General features: G+C 41.0%; 1 protein-coding gene across 5 annotated transcripts in view; it reads left to right on the forward strand.

The window, feature by feature from the left end:
• Positions 1-19297, forward strand: part of LOC139227840 (protein phosphatase 1 regulatory subunit 12A-like) — a 258951-nt gene that overhangs the window by 70825 nt on the left and 168829 nt on the right. For all 5 annotated transcript variants that reach the window (XM_070858917.1, XM_070858916.1, XM_070858915.1 and 2 more), the window contains exon 2: positions 7869-7999. In XM_070858917.1, coding sequence (XP_070715018.1) covers positions 7869-7999 — 131 coding nt within the window. The remainder of the gene's footprint in view (positions 1-7868; positions 8000-19297) is intronic.

The following is a 19297-nucleotide window of genomic DNA, read 5'->3' on the forward strand; positions in this document are numbered from 1 at the left end:
TGTACAGTTGTAGTAGGATTTCTCTGCTTTTACACTCTATCCCCCTTGTAATAAAAGCCAACATTCCATTTGCCTTCCTGATTATTTGCTGTACCTGCATACTAACTTTGTGTTTCATGCACAAGGACCTCCAGGTCTCTCTGTACTGCAGCACTTTGCAATTGTTCTCCATTTAAATTATAATTAGCTTTACTATTTTTCTGCCAAAGCGGATAACCTCCCATTTTCCCACATTGTACTCCATCTGCCAAATTTTTGCCCACTCAGCCTGTCTATAACCCTTTTGTAGATTTCTGTGTCCTCCTCAATCTTCTTCCTCACCCATCTCTGTATCATCAGCAAACTTGGCTACATTGCACTCTGTCCCTTCATCCAAGTCATTAATATAAATTGTTAATAGTTGAGACCCCAGCACTGGTCCCTGCGGCATCCCACTAGTTCCTGTTTGCCAACTGAAAAATGACCCGTTTATCCCAACACTCTGTTTTCTTTTAGTTAGCCAATCCTCTATCCATGCTAATATATTACCCCAACCCCATGAACTTTTATCTTGTGCAGTAACCTTTTATGTAACACCTTATCGGAGGCGTTCTGGAAATTAATGTCCTCCTGTAATTTGTTGCAGTCCTCCTCCGTATTAGCTGAATAATTATTTAATATTTCTGCTATCTCTCTATTGTTACCTGTGGTATTAGCATATATATCCCTTAATGGCCCTATTCCTGTTCCAACCACCTTTTTTTATTGATGTGCCTGTAAATTATTTTACTATTTTGTTTTATGTTCCTTGATAATTTAATTTCATAGTTCCTGTTTGCCTTACTAATTTTTTTGACTGCTTCTAATCTTTTCATATTCTCCCTTATCATGCACTCCCTTTCTGTCTTATGTACTTATCGTATGCCTCTTTTCTTGCCCTCCAATTGTTCCCTTATGATTTTATTCGTTCATGGAGTCTCATTAGTGTTTGGTTCTGTTCTTTCCTTTTAGCGGAATATATTCCTGCACTGTGATGAACACTGTTTTAAATGTTTCCCATTGCTGTTCTACATTGTTTTTTGCCAACGTTCTTGCCCATTTTATTTTCCCAAGTTCTATTCTCGGCCCCTCAAAATCAGCTACATTAAACAATCTAAGTAATATAAAGACCAATAGTATTTGGGGCTTATAAATAGGGATGGATGTATGGTTAAAAAGCAAAGAGCTAATAAATTTGTACAAGACAATGGTTCGGACCGATAGTACTGATTTGGGCTTCCCACTTGGAGAGGACATTAAAGCCATGGACACCATGCAGCGTTTATTCACCAGAATAATGCCAGTAATGAAAATTTGTCGTAATGAAAATTTGTAGTTATGAAAAGCATTTTGAGATTCTGAGATTATTTCTAGTGCAGCAAAGATGGCTAATGATTTAATAAGCACTTTTTAAAATTTGAAGGATGAATTGAGAAAGATAATTTCGTATGGTTGGTGAGTGAATGATGGAGGATAATCAATTTATGGAGAGAGAAGAGAGGCTTAGAGAGCATTTTTAAACTATTTTTGGAGCATGAAATGCATTGCCATAGGGAGTAGTTGGTATTGACCATTGCACCTTGAAGATAAAATTGGATAAATGTTTGAAGCAGAGGAACATTGTTGGGATATGTGATGAGAGTGAGGTAGTGGGATTAGTTTTGGATTGCTCTAGAAAAGTGCTGATACTGAAATTAGGGGCTGACAGCTCTATACTATAAACTTGTGATGTTCTATTGTTCATGTTAACCAAATCTATTTCAGTACCTCAACTATGCTTCAGGGTTTTTGATTCTGGTCACTTGCAACCAGCTTAGTATTACTATTTAAAAAATCTGTTCAAAATCTTAGGAATCCATGGTTTACAGCTACAATAAATAGTATGCGTACAATCACGGTTAGGATTAGTAGCCAATTGGCTAGAATTTTGACGACTTTGCGACCGAGCTTTCGCCGCGATTTGACCCTCCACAGTGAAAACCTGGTCGGTGGGATCTTTGAAGCACCTTTTTGCGGTGGCGCTTCCATGTACCGCTGGGTAGAGGAGTGCCATCTTGCAACATCGCAAATTGCGTTTGCGATCGATTTTTGGCTCTCTTGGGACCCGTATTCTGCACCCAGAATACCGACCGACAGGGTCAAACCTGCGGTGCAGCTCTGCCAGCAGCGGTAAGTATGAAGATCTGCAAAAAAGGTAAGTTTAAAGTTTTTATTTTTTTCATTCTTTTTTAGCGATTTTAGTAGGTAAGGGTTTTGTGAATGTTTGTTTTTTTAGTTTTTTGTTTTGTTTTTCCCTCTCTTGCAGCACTATCAGCCCCGGACTAAAGTTGCCGAAATTCACGATTTGCGCCGTGAATCCTTTGACCACTTTACGCCTTTTGCCTTTATCATAAGTTCCAACCAGAAGTGTCGATGAGAGAAAAACCCTTCCTTCATTCTATTCCAGAGCTTTAACCATTTTGAATACCATTTGTAAAAAGGTGTTCTCCTCTCGTGTTTTGAGGTTGTTTACTTTCTGTAGATCCAAGGCACTTGGCTTTCTCATCTCTAAGCAGATGTTATCTGCGCTTTTTTTTGGCGTGTGTAGCTTTTTTGGGCGTAAATTAAAATCTCCCAAGTTTCCCCAAAGTTTCTGCACCAGCATAACTCATGGAGTTATGATTTTTTTTAGGTTAGCATTTTTTTGCGTAACCTGATGTCTGCGCCAGTTTTTCAGATTTAAGCAAGTTTGGCCAACTTAAATTTTTCCTAGGCCGGCGTACATGACAACTCCCAAAAAACCTTCTGGGCACTTAAGAAAAACCAGCGCACATTAAAAAATTGGCACAGAAAGACACCATTGTTTTTATGCGAAATTTTGGAGAGTCGAGAAGGCCAAGAATATCCATCATGAAGCTTAATTTTTTCAGTGAAAAGTGAGAAAATGGAAGTCTAATGCAGTTCTTTAATTTATGATTTTTTTTTTTCCAAAGTGCCACTTCACCGTACGTCTTCTCACCGGCCCCGAGGGTCGAAGCGTCGGCTGGCAGAATCGCTCCCTTGCCCGGACACAGGCTCGGGGCTCGGCTTCCAAAAAAAGCCCGGGTTGGGGTGGGGTGGAAGCCGAACTGAAGGAATGAGAAACCTTAGACATACAGCAGCTTCAAAAGAAGCCCGGTGGGGTGGAAGCCTTGCTGTACCCCACTTGGAATCCCCAGCCTCTGACTGAGAAACCATGGAATGTCCCAACACGCAAACCGCTCAGGAAAGGGGCTGGCCTCTCAGTGGGTGGCACCTGCACCTCCTCCAGAGTGAGTACAAGAATGGGGGCTTCATCCTCATCCTCACCCTCACCCCCATGCTCTTGGTCTGGAAGATGGGATTGGAAGATGGTCTCCTCTTCAGACTCGTCCGCATCTGAATCATCATCTGCATCGGCTTCAGCCTCGTCAGGGTTGACCTCAAGTTCTGCAAAATATAACAGAACAGACAAATGGTTAGCAGCATTGGAGGGGGCAAGGTGGCATGAGTAGGCTCTCACAGCGCAGGTAGCAGGCTCATTTGAAAGACCACGATGAATGATAGCACATGGCATCAGCCAAAACGTAGCTGACGGCGACATCCCCATGAACCGAAGCATGGCTCGCCCGCGCAGTATTTAATATTTAGCAAAACCAGACTCTAGAATTTGCAGGACGTGCCCTCTCCCTGGAGTGTGTGCCCAGCCAGTGATTGCTTTTCTCCAGGCAGGACCCATCAAAGCAGCGACCCTGTCTTCCAAGTGTGTCAGTGGGTGCAGATTTTCCAGGCCGCCTCCTGTTCAAGTTCTTTCCCTTTTTGTTGTGTGCTATCTTCCTTTGCAAAGATGAAAATATAACTTTTTAGAGAGGGTGTCTTTCTGCTGGGTGGGTCATATGCAGATGGTCACATTTACAATTGCAATTCCAGTGAATAAATGAAAATATTACTTACACTAACTACTTGACCAAGGTCCTGCCACTTTTTGCACTGGCCTCCAGATCTCTGGGTATTCACCATTGCACAGTAATTTTCTGCAAGGTGATTCCGGCGTTTCTTCATTTCTTTTTGCGAAACTTTTGTGTCCTCTCTGCTGGTGTCCAGCTTGTACCATCTGGCCTCAATTACAGTAACTAGTGCCTCCACTTTGTCCTGTGAGAGATTCTTGGTCCTTAAGCCACATTGCATATTGCAGCTCCGATTTTTTTCACTGAGACTTAAAGTTCTCATACACAACTGGCTCTTTAAAAATGGCTGAATGCAGACCATGTACTGGGCATGTATTTTTTTTGTGCATGCGCAGAAGGGGGGGGGGCGGGGGGTGGGTGGCGGCATCACTTTTTCGGTGCAGACATTAGGCTCCACCCCTGAAGCTGAAAGACAGGCTGCGCGGCGCCAATTTCAAAAATTAGAACGGAAACTTGCAAGTTATATATTTTGAGTAGTTGGGGCCAAAGAAAATGGCGTAACTCTTGTAATATGTCAAACGGCATTGGGGAAAATTGAGCCCTAGGAGAGCTGCATGCCTCTACTGTGCAGGACCTGGACTTTTATGGGTCCTGAGAGCTGCTGCTTGAAAGAGTGCCAAATGTAGTAGATCCCAATCTTATTAGTCCTCTTACATGCCCACCAAGGGACGAGTGGCATACTATGCAAGAAAAACTGGAGGAGATGATAATTGTTGGTTATGGGTGAATAAGGAAAGACCATATATTCTGATTGGGAGGCAGGACCATTGCATTGTTTAAGGAAAATATGGATGAAGCAGGAGATGATGCAGGGCTGTGCGGAGAACCCAGGTCAGTGGGACTAGTTTTGAATTGCTTTAAATGGACACACAGTGCCAAATAGCCAAAGCATGCTGCTTTTAGCATGGGCTCAGGGCAACAAACTGGCTTTTCCTCCTTAATGTGGGTTTCTACCAAGAGTTACCCTTGGTATGTGGGTACAATGCAAGTAGAGAGGAATACTCCACTTTTTGAACTTGTCAAGATTTCACCTTTTCTCAAGGAAGCAGTTTGAATGTGAATATTCTATTTGCATAATTATGTATCTTGAAATATTTGTATTAGTTCCTTCTCTTCCCTCCCCATATCGAGAAAAGCTGAGTCATTTCAAAAAAGTAGGGCACACAAGTTCTAGACAGGAAAACTGATGCTCCTTCCAATTCAAGCAATACAACTGAGGCTTGATCACATGTTTACTCCCATCAAATACAGTACAAATGGGCCCAAATTTCCCCAGGAGTTGCTCCTTTTTTTTTGGGACAACTTGAGTTTTCTGGACTATCTTTTTAGTTGCAATTCTGGCCATTTAATTTGCACCAATGTAAGTGAGTTAGTTTTTTTTTCAAAAGGGGACGTTCCCAGCCACTTACCCCTGTTTTAGGCATTTGGCCAGCAAATAGTTGCTCCAAACTAACTTAGGCCAGCATATGTTGCCACTTCTGCCTGCACAGAAAAACCTTACCTAGAGCTAAGGAATCAGCACCAGTAACTACATTTAAAGCACCATCAAGCACCAAACAAAGCACAAAGAGTGAGCAATTAATTAACAAATAAAATAGAAGGAACCCTGCACTAAAAGCACCAAGACCAAAGTAATAAGCAATCAATAAATAACAAATAAAAAAAATAGAAGTCCTACCTTAGGGAATGCAGCGGGCTGCCAATGAGGGAGCCCATTCAGCCAGGGCTAGGGACGGCGTGCTTTGGGTCCCTCCCACACAGCCTGCAGCGCGCGTTTGCAGAAATGGCCTGCCAGGAGCTATTGCACATGCGCGCAGACGCATAGGTCCCGGCACTGTTTTCAGCACTGGGACCTGGCTCCACCCCAATCCATTGGGCCACGCTGCGCCACGACCGAGGAGAGGCTGGGGAGGGGCCAGAATATGGACGTCTTTTTTCAGTGTGCTTTGAGGCAGACAAAAGCGGTGCATCTTGGGTGAGGACGCCAGAAAAACAGGTTAGGGAAACTCTAGCCCATAGTGCATAATTGCAATTCTAGTTTTAATACAATCATTTCTATAGCCCAGTGTTCTTCCTCTGTACTTCCAATTGTGTAAAGTTCATTTTATTGCAATTTCATTTTTTGTAATTCCTGTATCTACGCAAGTAAGGTGTGCAAAAATACCGCCTTTTAGTTTGACTTTTGAATCTGAGGCTTTCATATCAATCTGGTTTTGTTGGTCAGAAATGAGAGGTGAACATTTTTCTTTCATTTTTAAGATGTCAGACTGCACTCACCCTCGTAAGATGTTGCAAGAAATTTAGGCAATTAAAGTTTGCTAGAAATTTAGGCAATTAAAGTTTGCTATGCACCAGATCAGTGTTTGTTTATGTTGCCCCATGCTTTATAGAAATGACAGTTTTATTGGGACTACCTCGCAGATTGCAATCAGTTGCAATTAAGTGGGTTCGTCTGTACATTTAAACCTGCTGCTCAATTATTGTGGCATTTTTATATGCTGACCATATTTGTAATGTAAAAAAGGCTTTGCAATGTTGGATTGTAGTTTTTCTGATGGGTAGCAGCATCTGTTGAACAGCTGCGGTAAAATAATTTCTTCAACAAAGATTTTGTTACCAGCCGAGAGACTTGAGGGATTATGAAACAAATGTTGGAAGGTCTAGGTTTACTTGAAATTTCTTGGGACGCAAGGTACATTTAGAATTGCATCATGGCCGTAATTCAGAGCTGTCATCCTGAGTACATGGAAGTCCTGTATGTATCTTTTCTGAAATGTTTTGAGCCACATCATCTTGATTTAGTTTGGGTATTGGTGGTAAATGGGTGAGTCCAAAATGAGTGTTTTTTTAAAAAAGTACTATTTGTGAAAAAGTTTGCACTGTTTCAAAGATGGAGGTATTTTTGTTTATCGTCTGCTCCCAGAATTTCTATTAAGTTAAAGTAAATCATTAGTGTCTGGGAATTGGATAAGCACCTGAAGAGGAAAAAATTGCAGGGCTACGGGGAAAGGGCTCGGGAGTGGGACTAGCTAAAATGCTCTTGCAGAGAGCTGGCACGGGGTCGACGGGTCGAATGGCCTCTTTCTGTGCTGTCACCACTCTGATTCTATGAAATCTGGTCATGGAATCAACATCTTTTCAAAGTTTCACCAGTAGCATAGTAGTTTCTGTCATTTTAAACTGTGCTAATGAGGAATGTCATAAGACAATGATTAGTTTTGAATACTTTATTTAGTATCTTGATTAATCTGTTAGCTGGATGCACCAATGTGATGATGTGCAAATGTAGGATCATCAATCTATACAAGATTATATGAAACTTGTGTTGATTTAGCCAGTGCCCACAATTTGCATAGATCTATCAATTTTGAGCATATTGGAACAACAAATAACAAACATATATGTAATTAAGAGATTCTATCAAAGTCTCTATCACATACATGTTTGCTCCAATATTCATGACCTTGCATTTAAAAGCCATCTACCATTCTTCAGTTATGTTTTAATTGTTTCCAATATCCCTGAATATTGTTTACTTCCCTCACATTTGTCATCTGGCCAGTAAATATTACAAGATAATACAAGTTGAGACTATGGTTTTTAAATAAAAGTACCAATTCATGAATTATAGTCACTTTTGTGCTTTAGATTGTCAGTCCACATTGATTTCACCTGTAACGAGTATTGGTGTCATAGAATATTGCCTCAGCTGTAATGATTTGAATTGATTTGAACCCATGCTTTGAGGTGAAAAGACTGCCAATTATTACACCAACTAGTTGCTTGACGGTTCCTATTTTACCACAGAAATAAATCCCATTATATTCTTTCAATCTCCTGTAGAATACATTAACAGTAAAGCTAAGTTTATTTTTTGTTTTACAGGCCTGCATAGATGAGAACCTTGAAATGGTGAAGTTTCTGGTGGAGCACTCTGCAAACACTAATCAGCCAGATAATGAGGGCTGGACCCCGCTGCATGCTGTGGCATCCTGTGGATACATAAATATAGCCGAGTAAGTGCACGTTTGCAGCTCTAGTCATGTGTATGTGCAATAGGGGGAAATGCTACAAGTTTCAATTAAGGATGTGAAATAACAATTTAAAAAAAAATTCAACTGGTGATGTGCAATATAGAATGTTTGATCATGAATGTGAAAGTATTGCTCTTTTAATTCTGTACATTGCAACCCCACATTAACGCTGCATTTACTGATTGCTATGAAATGTTTCCTGGATAGAATACACCCATTTAAATATATATATATTCAAAATAACCTCTGATTCTAAAGTTAATTTTTAATCCATCTTCCTACAGCTTGGAAAACCTGTGTGTTTGGTACTAGTGACTGTCTACCAAAGTGACTTGGATATTGCTTCCTGCAGGTTGCTGGCTGGCACGGAGATGTTCCCTTGGGGGAAGGTGTTGGGACATGCTTGATTATCCTCCGCATCTTTGTCTTGTGTGTTAAAGGGCTAGGAACTTGAAAAACTCCGGATATTTTGGTTTTCCCTCCATTGTTTGCTTCTGACACACTATAACAACGGAACAGGAGTAGGCCATTCAGCCCCTCGAACCTGTTCAGCCATTCAATTAGATCATGACTGATCTTTGTCAACTGCATTTACCTGCCTTAGTTTTGTAATCCTTAATACCCTTGCCTAACTATTAGTTTTGAAACTTTCAACTGCTTTTTGGGGAGATTGATTGGTTCATTCAAACTGAGAATTTGTTAAGATTCCTCAGCTGCTTGCCTCCAGAGCACATGCGTGCACACAAATATATAAAAAAATCTTGTGTCTGCATGTACTTTGTCAACTTTTTCTATTGCAAATGCTTATGTCTACATTTATAATGGCAACTGCCTATGTGAACTTGTCACACTGTAATTACATCCACCCACCAGTGGTGGCGCTGTAGCACCCCAATTTTGCATCTCGGCTCCTCAACCTATACTGTAAGAAAATCCTATGCTCTAACCAACTCTACTTTCCCATTGCCACAAGTTTTGCAATTTATATAAAAAATAAAAATATTATCTAAAAATAAGGACAGATTATACAACTTTGGAAAAAATGACTGAATTACATCTGTGCACCCTGGTCCCATTATCCCTCGCCCTCCAATCCCACTCATCTAAAGAATACATTTGATTTTGACTTTGTGCAATGCCTCAAAAAATTGACTAGTGTGCGTAAATACTTTTCTCATTCAGTCCCTCTCCTAGATGACAGGAATTTATACGTGTTGTATTCCTCTAGGAACATGATCTTGCCTTATCCATCATAAGTGAATACTGTTTAATTTCCTTGGATGGCAAATCAAAAGGTCCCTTCCAGGACCAGAGTAGATCAGTCTGAGGGAAAAGATGAGGTCCTCAGCTCTGGCTTGACTTCTTCATCAGCCTTTTGATGCATTCAACTCACCAAACTTTAGTGTTGCATACCTGAAAATATTTGGTCTAGATGTGGAACCCTTCCTTACCATGTCCTTTCTAGTAGGTTTTAACTTCCATCCATCTGGACAACAACCAAGATGGTATGAAACAACGTTTACAAGCACGGTGCTTTGTGATTGCCAAATTATGCTATCTATATAGAATATAATAAATTGCTTCTGCATCTCTATGAATATCCAAAAGCTCACCCAGCTGTTATTTATCTGGTATCATTGACATGCAGCAAATCTGCCATCTAGGACAGGTCATAGGAGAAGTATGTTTACCTACTGTATCTGCGCTCCTCTAATTCTGCCCTCTTGAGCATCCCTGATTATAATCGCTCAACCATTGGTGGCCGTGCCGCTGTTGGCCTAGTCCCTAAGCTCTGGAATTCCCTGCCTAAACCTCTCCGGCACTCTACCTCTCTTTCGTCCTTCTTCAAGACGCTCATTAAAACACATCTCTTTGACCAAGCTTTTGGTCTTAAGCGGCTTGGTGTCAAATTTTTAATCTCATAATACTCCTGTGAAGCGAGGGACATTTCACTACGATAAAGGTGCTGTATAAATACAAGTTGTTGTAGCATCAACTGGGCAAGATTCTGTTGATGGGTGACTGCTTGTACATGTCAGACTTCAAATTTTTGATAGGCAACCTCTAAGACTGCATGCCCCAAACTATGGAATGAGTTCTTTTGTGCTCAATTTATTTGTTCTTGATATGCATGGCTGAGAATTCTTGGCTTCTATTTGGAGTTGCAGAGTAAACTTCAATAGAAAAGCTTTGATCGCAAAGTACACCTTGATGAATATTTTGGGAATTACAAGCGACAGAGATTTAGTTATTTAGCAAATATTGCAAAGGGCAAAGCCAATCCAATCTGGATGAGATGCACTGTTTACAGGACAAGATTTGACACACACCATAATCTAGGAGAAAATTAACAGCCACTTGGACAAGCATGGGCTAATAAAGGAGAGCCAACTAAACCTATATAAAGCACTCTTTCAGACCCAGCTGGTGTATTGTGTCCAATTCTAGGAAGGACATGAAGGCTTTGGAGAGGGTACAGAAGAGATTAACTGGAATAGCTCCAGGGATAACTGATTACATTTATGTGGATAGAGCAGAGGAGGCTAAGAGGTGATTTTAATAGAGGTGTTTAAAATCACGACGGGCTTAGATAGACTAAGTAAAGGGAAACTGTTTCCAATGGCTGAAGGGTCGATAACACAAGGTCACAAATTTAAGGTGATTGGCAAAAGAACCAGAGGTGACAAAGGAAAAGCATTTTTTTGTGCAGCAAGTGGTTAGGATTTGGAATGAACTGACTGATGGGGTGTTGGATACAGATTCAATAATAGCTTTAAGAGGGTTTTGGATAAATGCTGAAAGGAGAAAGAAATTGCAGGAATATGGGCAAAAAGTAGGGGAATGAGACTAACTGGATTGTGCTTTTGAAAGAGTCGTACAGTCAATGGGCCAAATGGCCTACTTCTGTGCTGTACTATTCTATGAACCGTCATCACTTCAACTGGGCTATAGTTAATGGCTCATCCATTAATTGTTTTCATTAACTTGGGGATTCACTCGGAATATCTCCCATCCCCTCACCCTCCTTTCATATTGCTGACCCTTCTGCCCATTGTCCAACTCTATCCACTCTTTTTCCAAAGATTCCATTCTACATTCAGGGTGCAGCCGATCCCCTCCATTTACATCTCCGTGCTTGTAGCCTCCTCACCTTGCCTAGTGTTTTGGCTGAATCACATCCTGATCTTCAGCTCCATGTCCTTCAGTAGAGCGATGAAAAGCTAATTTCTTTGAGTTCTTCAAAGATAGTTTCTTTCAGCCTTTCAAAGTTGGTTGTTTCTTCTTGCGTCTAAACAGCATTTGTCAGCGATCATCTTTATAGCTACCTCCTCACAATCCTCCTTCATCTATTAATGGTCTTGGCATCACTAGCTCATCTAACCTCAAGTGAAATTCTTGCATCTCCTCCATTATTCAAATTGTCTTCCAGAAGCTCCGTTTCCTGTTTGTCCCTGATATTTCCCCTCAACTTCTCTTTGAAGCCCCAAGTCCATCTAAAACTTAAATAAATGGTGCAATATCTGCATTTTTCCAACACAACTTTCTACTACTAGGTAAGATGCAATAAAAAGCTCATTGTCTGATGGGCAATCTCTCATTTCTATTCACTGACCCCTTTCTTTGTTTCAACCTTCTTGCCATTCCTAATTTTAGTGCTCCACTGTACTTCCTGTCTTGTCCTGTTTAAGCTCAATATCTGTCCCACATTAGTTAACAAGAATTTGTAAACTTTGTTAAAACTGTTTTCAAACAGCTAATATATTTGGCACGGGGCCCATTGAAACGGGGATTTGGTTTAGCTTAGAAACATTACAGTGACTGTTGCAAGATCAAAATGAGTGTAAAACCCTCCGTGGTACTGAACCTGCCTTCTCTTTTCATCATACACAGCTGCACATCACCAAACAATGATTCCCTATTTTTTCATTGTCAATTATTCTGCGAGGGGAAAACAAATTACACAGCTCTATTAATTTCTTCAAGTAATTCAGTTAGTAGCAGACTTGCTCATTACTTGGCACATTATATTCTCCATTTCTGTAGCTATATAATATTTTTGGAATCGTCTAAACAAGGATATAGTTTTCATTAGAAGAAGCTACATTATGTACTGAATTTTATATTGATTCAAAACCATTTATAGTTGGGAGACTCGAGTTTGTATAGTAAGACCTGTACTAAGATGGGAAGAAATCTTTCACACAACACAGGAGAATCTCTCTTATCTGCTGTAATGGAAGAAACTCTGGATCTTGTACATGGAAAGATAGAATTTATGACGCAGAAGGTCATTCAGGCCTTTGTGCCTGTGATAGCTCTCAGAAAGCGCTAGCTAATTAGTCCCATTCCCCAATCCTTTCCCCATTCATTTTTAGTGTTCTTTTTCAAATATTTATCCAGTTTTGTTTTAAAAGCTATTATGGATTTTGCTTCCACACCACTGTTTCTAGTAGCGTATCCCATATCCTCACAACCCTCGACACAATAGGCCAGAGTTGGACAAACCTTGTATTCCTTGTGTTTGGTATGGTATAGGGTGATATAATCTTGCTACTTAAATTAGCTAAGGGATTTGATGCGATAGATAAAGAGAAACTATTTCCTTTGGTGGTTGAATCTCGAATAAGAGAAATTAGGAAGCACGATGGGCAGTGGAACTCTGGAATTTGGTACAAAAGGCTGTGGATGCTGGGTCAATTTAAATTTTCCATACTGAGAACGATAGATTTTTGTTGGATATGGATATCAAGGGATATAAAACAAAAGCAGGTAAATGGAGTTGAGGTATAGATCAGCCATGATCTAATTGAATGGTATAGCAGGCTCGAGGAGTTGAATGACCTACTGTGAGTCCTATGTTCCTGTTTTGCTCATTTTACACTAATTAATGGTTTGCAACAGAAATAGATCTTTCTTTGTTGCTTTTATTAAATATATTGGGACAGTGGACTAGTGTCTTACTAGCCTTGGATCAAGCAGAAAGCCCCAGGTCAAATCACTTGTCTGGGCTGCATTAGTAAATTTCAGTGGGGCAGCTGTTTGTTTTAGGGATGTTCCTTGCTCCAGGTTATAAATCAGTGACTGCTAGGAAGTGTGGATGTTGGGTGAAGACCAGATTTTAAAAATCTAATTTTCTAACATCATGGAGAAATTTGACATTCCACAAATATAAAATTAGTTTTTCAGGGCCAGAACAGTTCAGTAGTCAATACGTTGTTAAAACTCCAGTTACACCTATTCCAGCAGGGCTTAACTTTTAATGGGGTGCTTAACATCGTAATTAGATCGGAAAAGCTTAAGTTTTCGTCAGTTTAATTGATTTCACTGATAGGCTACACTGTGGAATTCCCTATTGCCGGCAATGTCGGAACAGTGAATAACTAACCGCAATTTAAGGATTTCCGCGTTTATCTGCACCTGCATTAAATCCTGAAGTTAGTCAGTTTTAGAGGGGTAATGACATCAAACTCTTGACAGTTTACCACCATTATCACCGCAAAGTCTGGGCCTATGTCCTACATAGTATAGTCTGCTATTTTAAGCTCAGCCGTAAGAAATGATCTCGTGGGTGAGTTTCCAGAGAATCATGGTGCCTTTGGAAACATCGCCCAGCCAAATTCAACGCTTTAAGAGCAGAAGAAAAGGAAGATAAAATTCGCAATTGAAGTTATTTTTATGATTACTAAAATATTGTAAAGAATATATGAAATCATACAATTACTTCCCTTAAGTGCTTTACTGATGCATCTATAGACAAAATGTTTTTGGTTTAATTTATTAGTACAAGCTGCTCAAGTAAACCATGAATAAAATGGTTAGTGGAGGCTTAAAACTCTGATCTCCATTTAATTAAATGATAAGAAAAGAGAGAGCGAAATGTTGGGTCGCACCATTGCAGTGATATCCTTGGGAGACATCTCAGTGGAGATGATGGAATTCTGATATTTCGCTCCACCAGTCACCCTAAATTGATGTGTCCAGATTGTGACATTTCTGGATTTGCAGCTCCATTTCTAACTCCATGACGAAGTGCGGTATGGTGCTGGTCTGTATTGGGTGAATTACTTTAGTTAGGGGAAATTCTCCACTTTTGGTTTATTTGTGGAAGCACCACCTTTTTGTAGTCAGTTGTGTCTCTGGGTATTTTGCTCTTGCAGGTGATGGATTTTTGGTGGATTAAGAAGCAACTTGTTATCTATACTTCATACTGCAATAGACATCCATTCTTAGTTTAAGTATATGTGGTGACATTGAGCAGCTACTTTGGAAAAGCTGCTCTCACCCATATAGGAGCTGAACTAAAAGGAGAATCATGGCCATATTACTGGTGGGGTGAGAACAGCAGTGTGTAAATGCTGTCCAGTACCGTTAGCCTAGCTCAATTTCAGCACTCAAACTCCTTCAAGCCAACTTCCTTCCATGTTTTAACGAAAATAATCTGAGTCTGCCTCCAACAAAAACATCATTGATTTTAATTTCCAATTGTTGCTTACTTTGTTACATGCTCATGCGAGATGTTGCATTTATTTGGGACATTATACCTAGATTCTATGAATTCTGTTACACAGTATATTTTTTTTTGATGACTACTATTTGTAATCCTTACAATCTCCTAGAAATCCCCTCCCCCCCCCCCAAACCCCCCTCCTCACAAACTGGTGCCTCATCTCTAACTTCCCCTTCCTCTCCAAAGTTCTTAAGCATGCTGTTGCCTTTGAAATCTGTGCCTATGCTTCCTGTAACTCCATGTTTGAATCTCTCATCAGGCTTCTGCCTGTGCCACAGCACTGAAATTCCCTAACTAAAGTCACAAATAACCTGCTCTGTGACTGTGACCATAGCGCACTATCCCTTTGCAACCTTTAACATGGTCAACCATGTTGTCCTTCTCCAACACCTCTCCTACATTGTCTAACTCAGTGGGATTGCCCACGTTAGATTCTACTCTCCATTGTAGCCAGAGCATGTCCAGCAGTGGCTTCTCTTGCCCTGCACCATCGCCTCTCTAGTCCCCCAAGGATCTATCTTTGTCCCTCACCTCTTAATCAACTACATACTACACAATAGTGACTTTATAGAAACATAGAAATTTACAGCGCGGAAGGAGGCCATTTCGGCTCATCGTATCCGCGCCAGCCGACAGAGACACATGGCACTCGGTCAGCATCCCTGAAGGTTACATATAAACCTATGAACAATGACGGAAAGGTAAAGAGCATCTGGCCCAACTAGTCCGCCCCACAACTACGACACCCCTTACACTAAAACATTCTACATTCCACCTCAACTGGAGGCATGTGATCTCCTGGGAGAGGTAAAAACCCAGGCCAATTAGGGAAAGAAAATCTGGGAAAATTCCTCTGACCTATCCAGGTGATCAAAACTAGTCCAGGAGATCACCCTGGCCGTATTAGATTCCCTGCAGTACTTACCATTGTATCTGCTCCAGCCAACAAAAGGTTAGCCAGTCTTAACCCAATTACCAGCTCTAAGTCCATAACCCTGCAGGTAACGGCACTTTAAGTGCCCATCCACGCTACTTTTAAATGTGGTGAGGGTTTCTGCATCCACCACCCTTCCAGGCAGGGAGTTCCAGACCCCCACAACCCTCTGCGTGAAGAAGCATCCCCCCCCCCCCCCCCAAATCCCCTTTGAATCTTCCACCAACCACCTTAAAATTATGCCCCCTTGTAATTCTCTCTCCACCAATGGAAATAGGCCCTTGCTATCCACTATATCCAGGCCCCTCAAAATTTTGTACATCTCAATGAGGTCTCCTCTCAACCACCTCAGTTCCAATGAGAACAAACCCAGCCTATCCAATCTGTCCTCATAGCTAAGATTCTCCATTCCAGGCAGCATCCTAGTAAATCTCCTCTGCACCCTCTAGTGCAATCACGTCCTTCCTATAATACGGCGACCAGAACTGCACGCAGTACTCCAGCTGTGGCCTAACCAGATTATTATACAATTTAAGCATAACCTCCCTGCTCTTGCCTTTATTGGCCGAGGCATAAAATACAAGCATTCCATATGCCTTCTTAGCCACCTTCTCCACCTGGCCTGCTGCTTTCAGAGATCTGTGGACAAGCACTCCAAGGTCCCTTTGTTCATCTACACTATTTAGTAGCCTACCGCTTAATGTGTATACCCTTTCCTTATTCGCCCTCCCAAAGTGCATTATCTCACACTTCTCCGAATTAAATTCCATTTGCCACTGCTCTGCCCACCTGACCATGACTTTCCTCTTGTCACATTATCTGGAGATGTGGGACAAGTTTTCACATGTATACCATGACGCCCTGCTCCACCTCCAGCACTTGACTTGACTCCCCATCGCTGCCTATGTGTTGCCAGACTGCTCGTCTGAAAACCAGTCTTGGTGAGCCGCCATTTCCTTTGGTAAACATCGGGAAAAGTTTGCCGGCACAGGCAAGATGGGTGGAATGGCCTCCTACTGTGATCTATGATTCTATTATTCTCTGAGCACAAACTCTGCTCCTGCCAGAAATTCCATACCCTTACCAGAAATTCCATACACTTGTCACCAATTCCTTCTCCATCTTCCTCCCCAACCGCTGTCTCCGGTTGAATGACTTTGCAACTTCAACATCCTATTCAAACTGAGATGAAGTTCCAACCCCCATTTCCTCTGTCCCAAAGACCACCTATTTCCATGTGTAAGATCGCTTGTTCCACCTTGCCTTAGTCAATCTGTCGGTAAAAGCATCAACCACGTCTTTGCAACCTCCAGACTCGACTATTCACTGCTTTCCTGTCAGGCCTGCCATCCTCCACTGTCCATAAACTTCAGCACATGCAAAACTCTGCTGCACATATTTCAGCCTGCACTATGTCCCACTTGACCATCACTTCTGTCTTTGCTGACCTACATTAGCTCCAGCCCCTAACGTCTCCTATTTAAAATTCTTATCCTTCTGTTTAAATCTCTTCATGGCCTTGGTGCTACCCATCTCTGTAACCTCCTCCAGCCCCTATAACCCTTGAATTGTTCCTTTGTTTATGGCCTCTTGTGCATTCTCCTCTCTCTGCCCCTACCATTTACTGCTATGCCTATGCTCCGGAATTTCCACTTTGGACCTCTCCCCTTCTTTCCCTACATTAATGGCACTACATAAATGTCAGTTGCCTTCATCTGTGACTTGAATGGATGTTGCAGTATGTTTATAGCTGGTAACTGTATTTTCTGGTACTAAGTAGTTACGTAGCCAAATTTCTGTGGATAGATGTAAACCAGTTGGATAATTAGTGGAGAACTGGTATGTTTGGTGCAGAATAAAATTTTAAAAAAACAGTGGGGAGAAAGATTGACCATGCTTATCCTATTGAACTCTGTTGCTGTGCAATTGTGTGCGAGATCTAGGCTGGGGCAAACATATTGCAAAAAATGGCTGGTGGTATCCTCCAGAACCTCAACCATATTAGCTCTTCTTGCAGTTTGTGTTGTACAAAACACAACATTGCTGTGATTGACTGAGCTTTTTTAAGGCTGTGGATACAACCAATTTCTTGTTCCTGAACTAAATATAATCCAAGACCAGGCATATGAGCAGAATTGAAGCTGGAGTAGAGTTTCTGCAAAAGTCTACGCTGTACATCACTAAAGTCCTTTGGCCATGCTATTAGTCCTGTAAGAGACTGACCAGAAAGTTAACGCGAGAGCTGCTAGCTTTGGTCATGGGAAACAGATGACTGGTTTATTAGTACCCCGATGTAATTTTTTTTAAGACCAATTGCCTTAATGATAAAATGGATAGAACTGTGGAATGCTATCCTCCTTAAAGGTGAAAATCCTTTATTCCAAGGTAATACAAATAGGCACCGTGTGCTTTATTTTCCTTTGTGAATGTATTGTCCTTTAGCATGAGATTTAATGAAAAAAGCTGGAACTTGAAATCAACAAAAATGAAATGAACTGGCAGTGCAAAAGGGTCTTCAACTTTTTCCAGATTAAACTTCAAACATGGTTGTGTATATAGAACAGAATACGTTTACTAGAAACTGGTAACAATTATGTAAGTTAGCAACTGCAATAGTGCTTTTCCCCCCAACTCCTCAGGGTTTTTCATTGTATTCCCAACTTCCCTTTACCAGGGGTATGCAGAGCCCCAATTCCATCTTTCTATGCCTTCCTAGTTCCTGGGGATCATTATAGTCACACATCCCAAGTGTGTTTGTAAATATTTTAAGATAATGAGAGATCCAGTGGATAAAAAAGACTTGTATTTACATATCGTCTTTCACAACCTCAAGACGTCCCAAAGTGCTTTACAATGAAGTACGTTTGAAATGTTGTAATGTAGGAAACACACCAGCCAATTTCTGCATAGCAAGTTCCCACAAACAGCAATATAATAATGACCAGATAATCTGTTTTTGTTATGTTGATTGAGGGATACATATTGGCCAGGACACCAGGGATAACTCCCCTGCTCTTCGAAATAGTGCCATGGGATATTTTCAGTCCGGCTGCGAGCAGACTTGGTTTAATGTCTCATCCGAAAGAAGGCACCTCCGACAGTGCAGTATTCCTTCAGTACTGCACTAGCGTGTCAGCCAAGATTTTTGTACTCTAATCTCGAGTTCGACTTGAACCTTCTGACTCTGGTGACTGTGCTACCATCTGAGCCACGGCGGACACAATGATAGTTCATTGAGCATAATTGGAAGAGAATAAGCACAAACTCGTGCAGTTTGTTTCCGTTTCCTTTGTTAACAAGATGCGCCTTAACAGTGCAGCTTACAATGTTGTGAATGATGCAAACTTTAGTCAACATGTATTCAGAAGTATTTTGTTAGCTATTCAGTGATCGCTTTTTGACATGTGCTCTTGCAGCCCTGCTGTTGGCCCAGGATGATGCTTTAAACAGAAAGTCCTAGCACTGAGGAACCTTTCCACCCCCAACGGGTATTAAAAAAAAATTGCAGGTACACTACATATCATTTTCGGATGTGTATTGGTGAAAGGCAAGGTTCCATACTGCATTCATGCACATTAAACATTTAGGCTTAAGTATCATTGTACTTGCATTTGAAGTTTGAGTGAAAACCGAGAAGTGTTTATGAATTCTGGCACCCTTTATAATTTAATTAATTTTTATTACTGACCAACCAGAGATGGCAAAAAGGCAGCAATTTTTATTTATATTTTCAACTGCTACCATGTAAACATCCCCGAGTGATTGTGTCTGGTCAAGACTTCGGCTGGAAAATGTTAGTTTAAAAACAAATTGCTCTTCCTGGAAATAGTGTGTAACA

This window comes from Pristiophorus japonicus, chromosome 17, assembly GCF_044704955.1.
Source record: "Pristiophorus japonicus isolate sPriJap1 chromosome 17, sPriJap1.hap1, whole genome shotgun sequence".
Classification (NCBI taxonomy): domain Eukaryota; kingdom Metazoa; phylum Chordata; class Chondrichthyes; family Pristiophoridae; genus Pristiophorus; species Pristiophorus japonicus.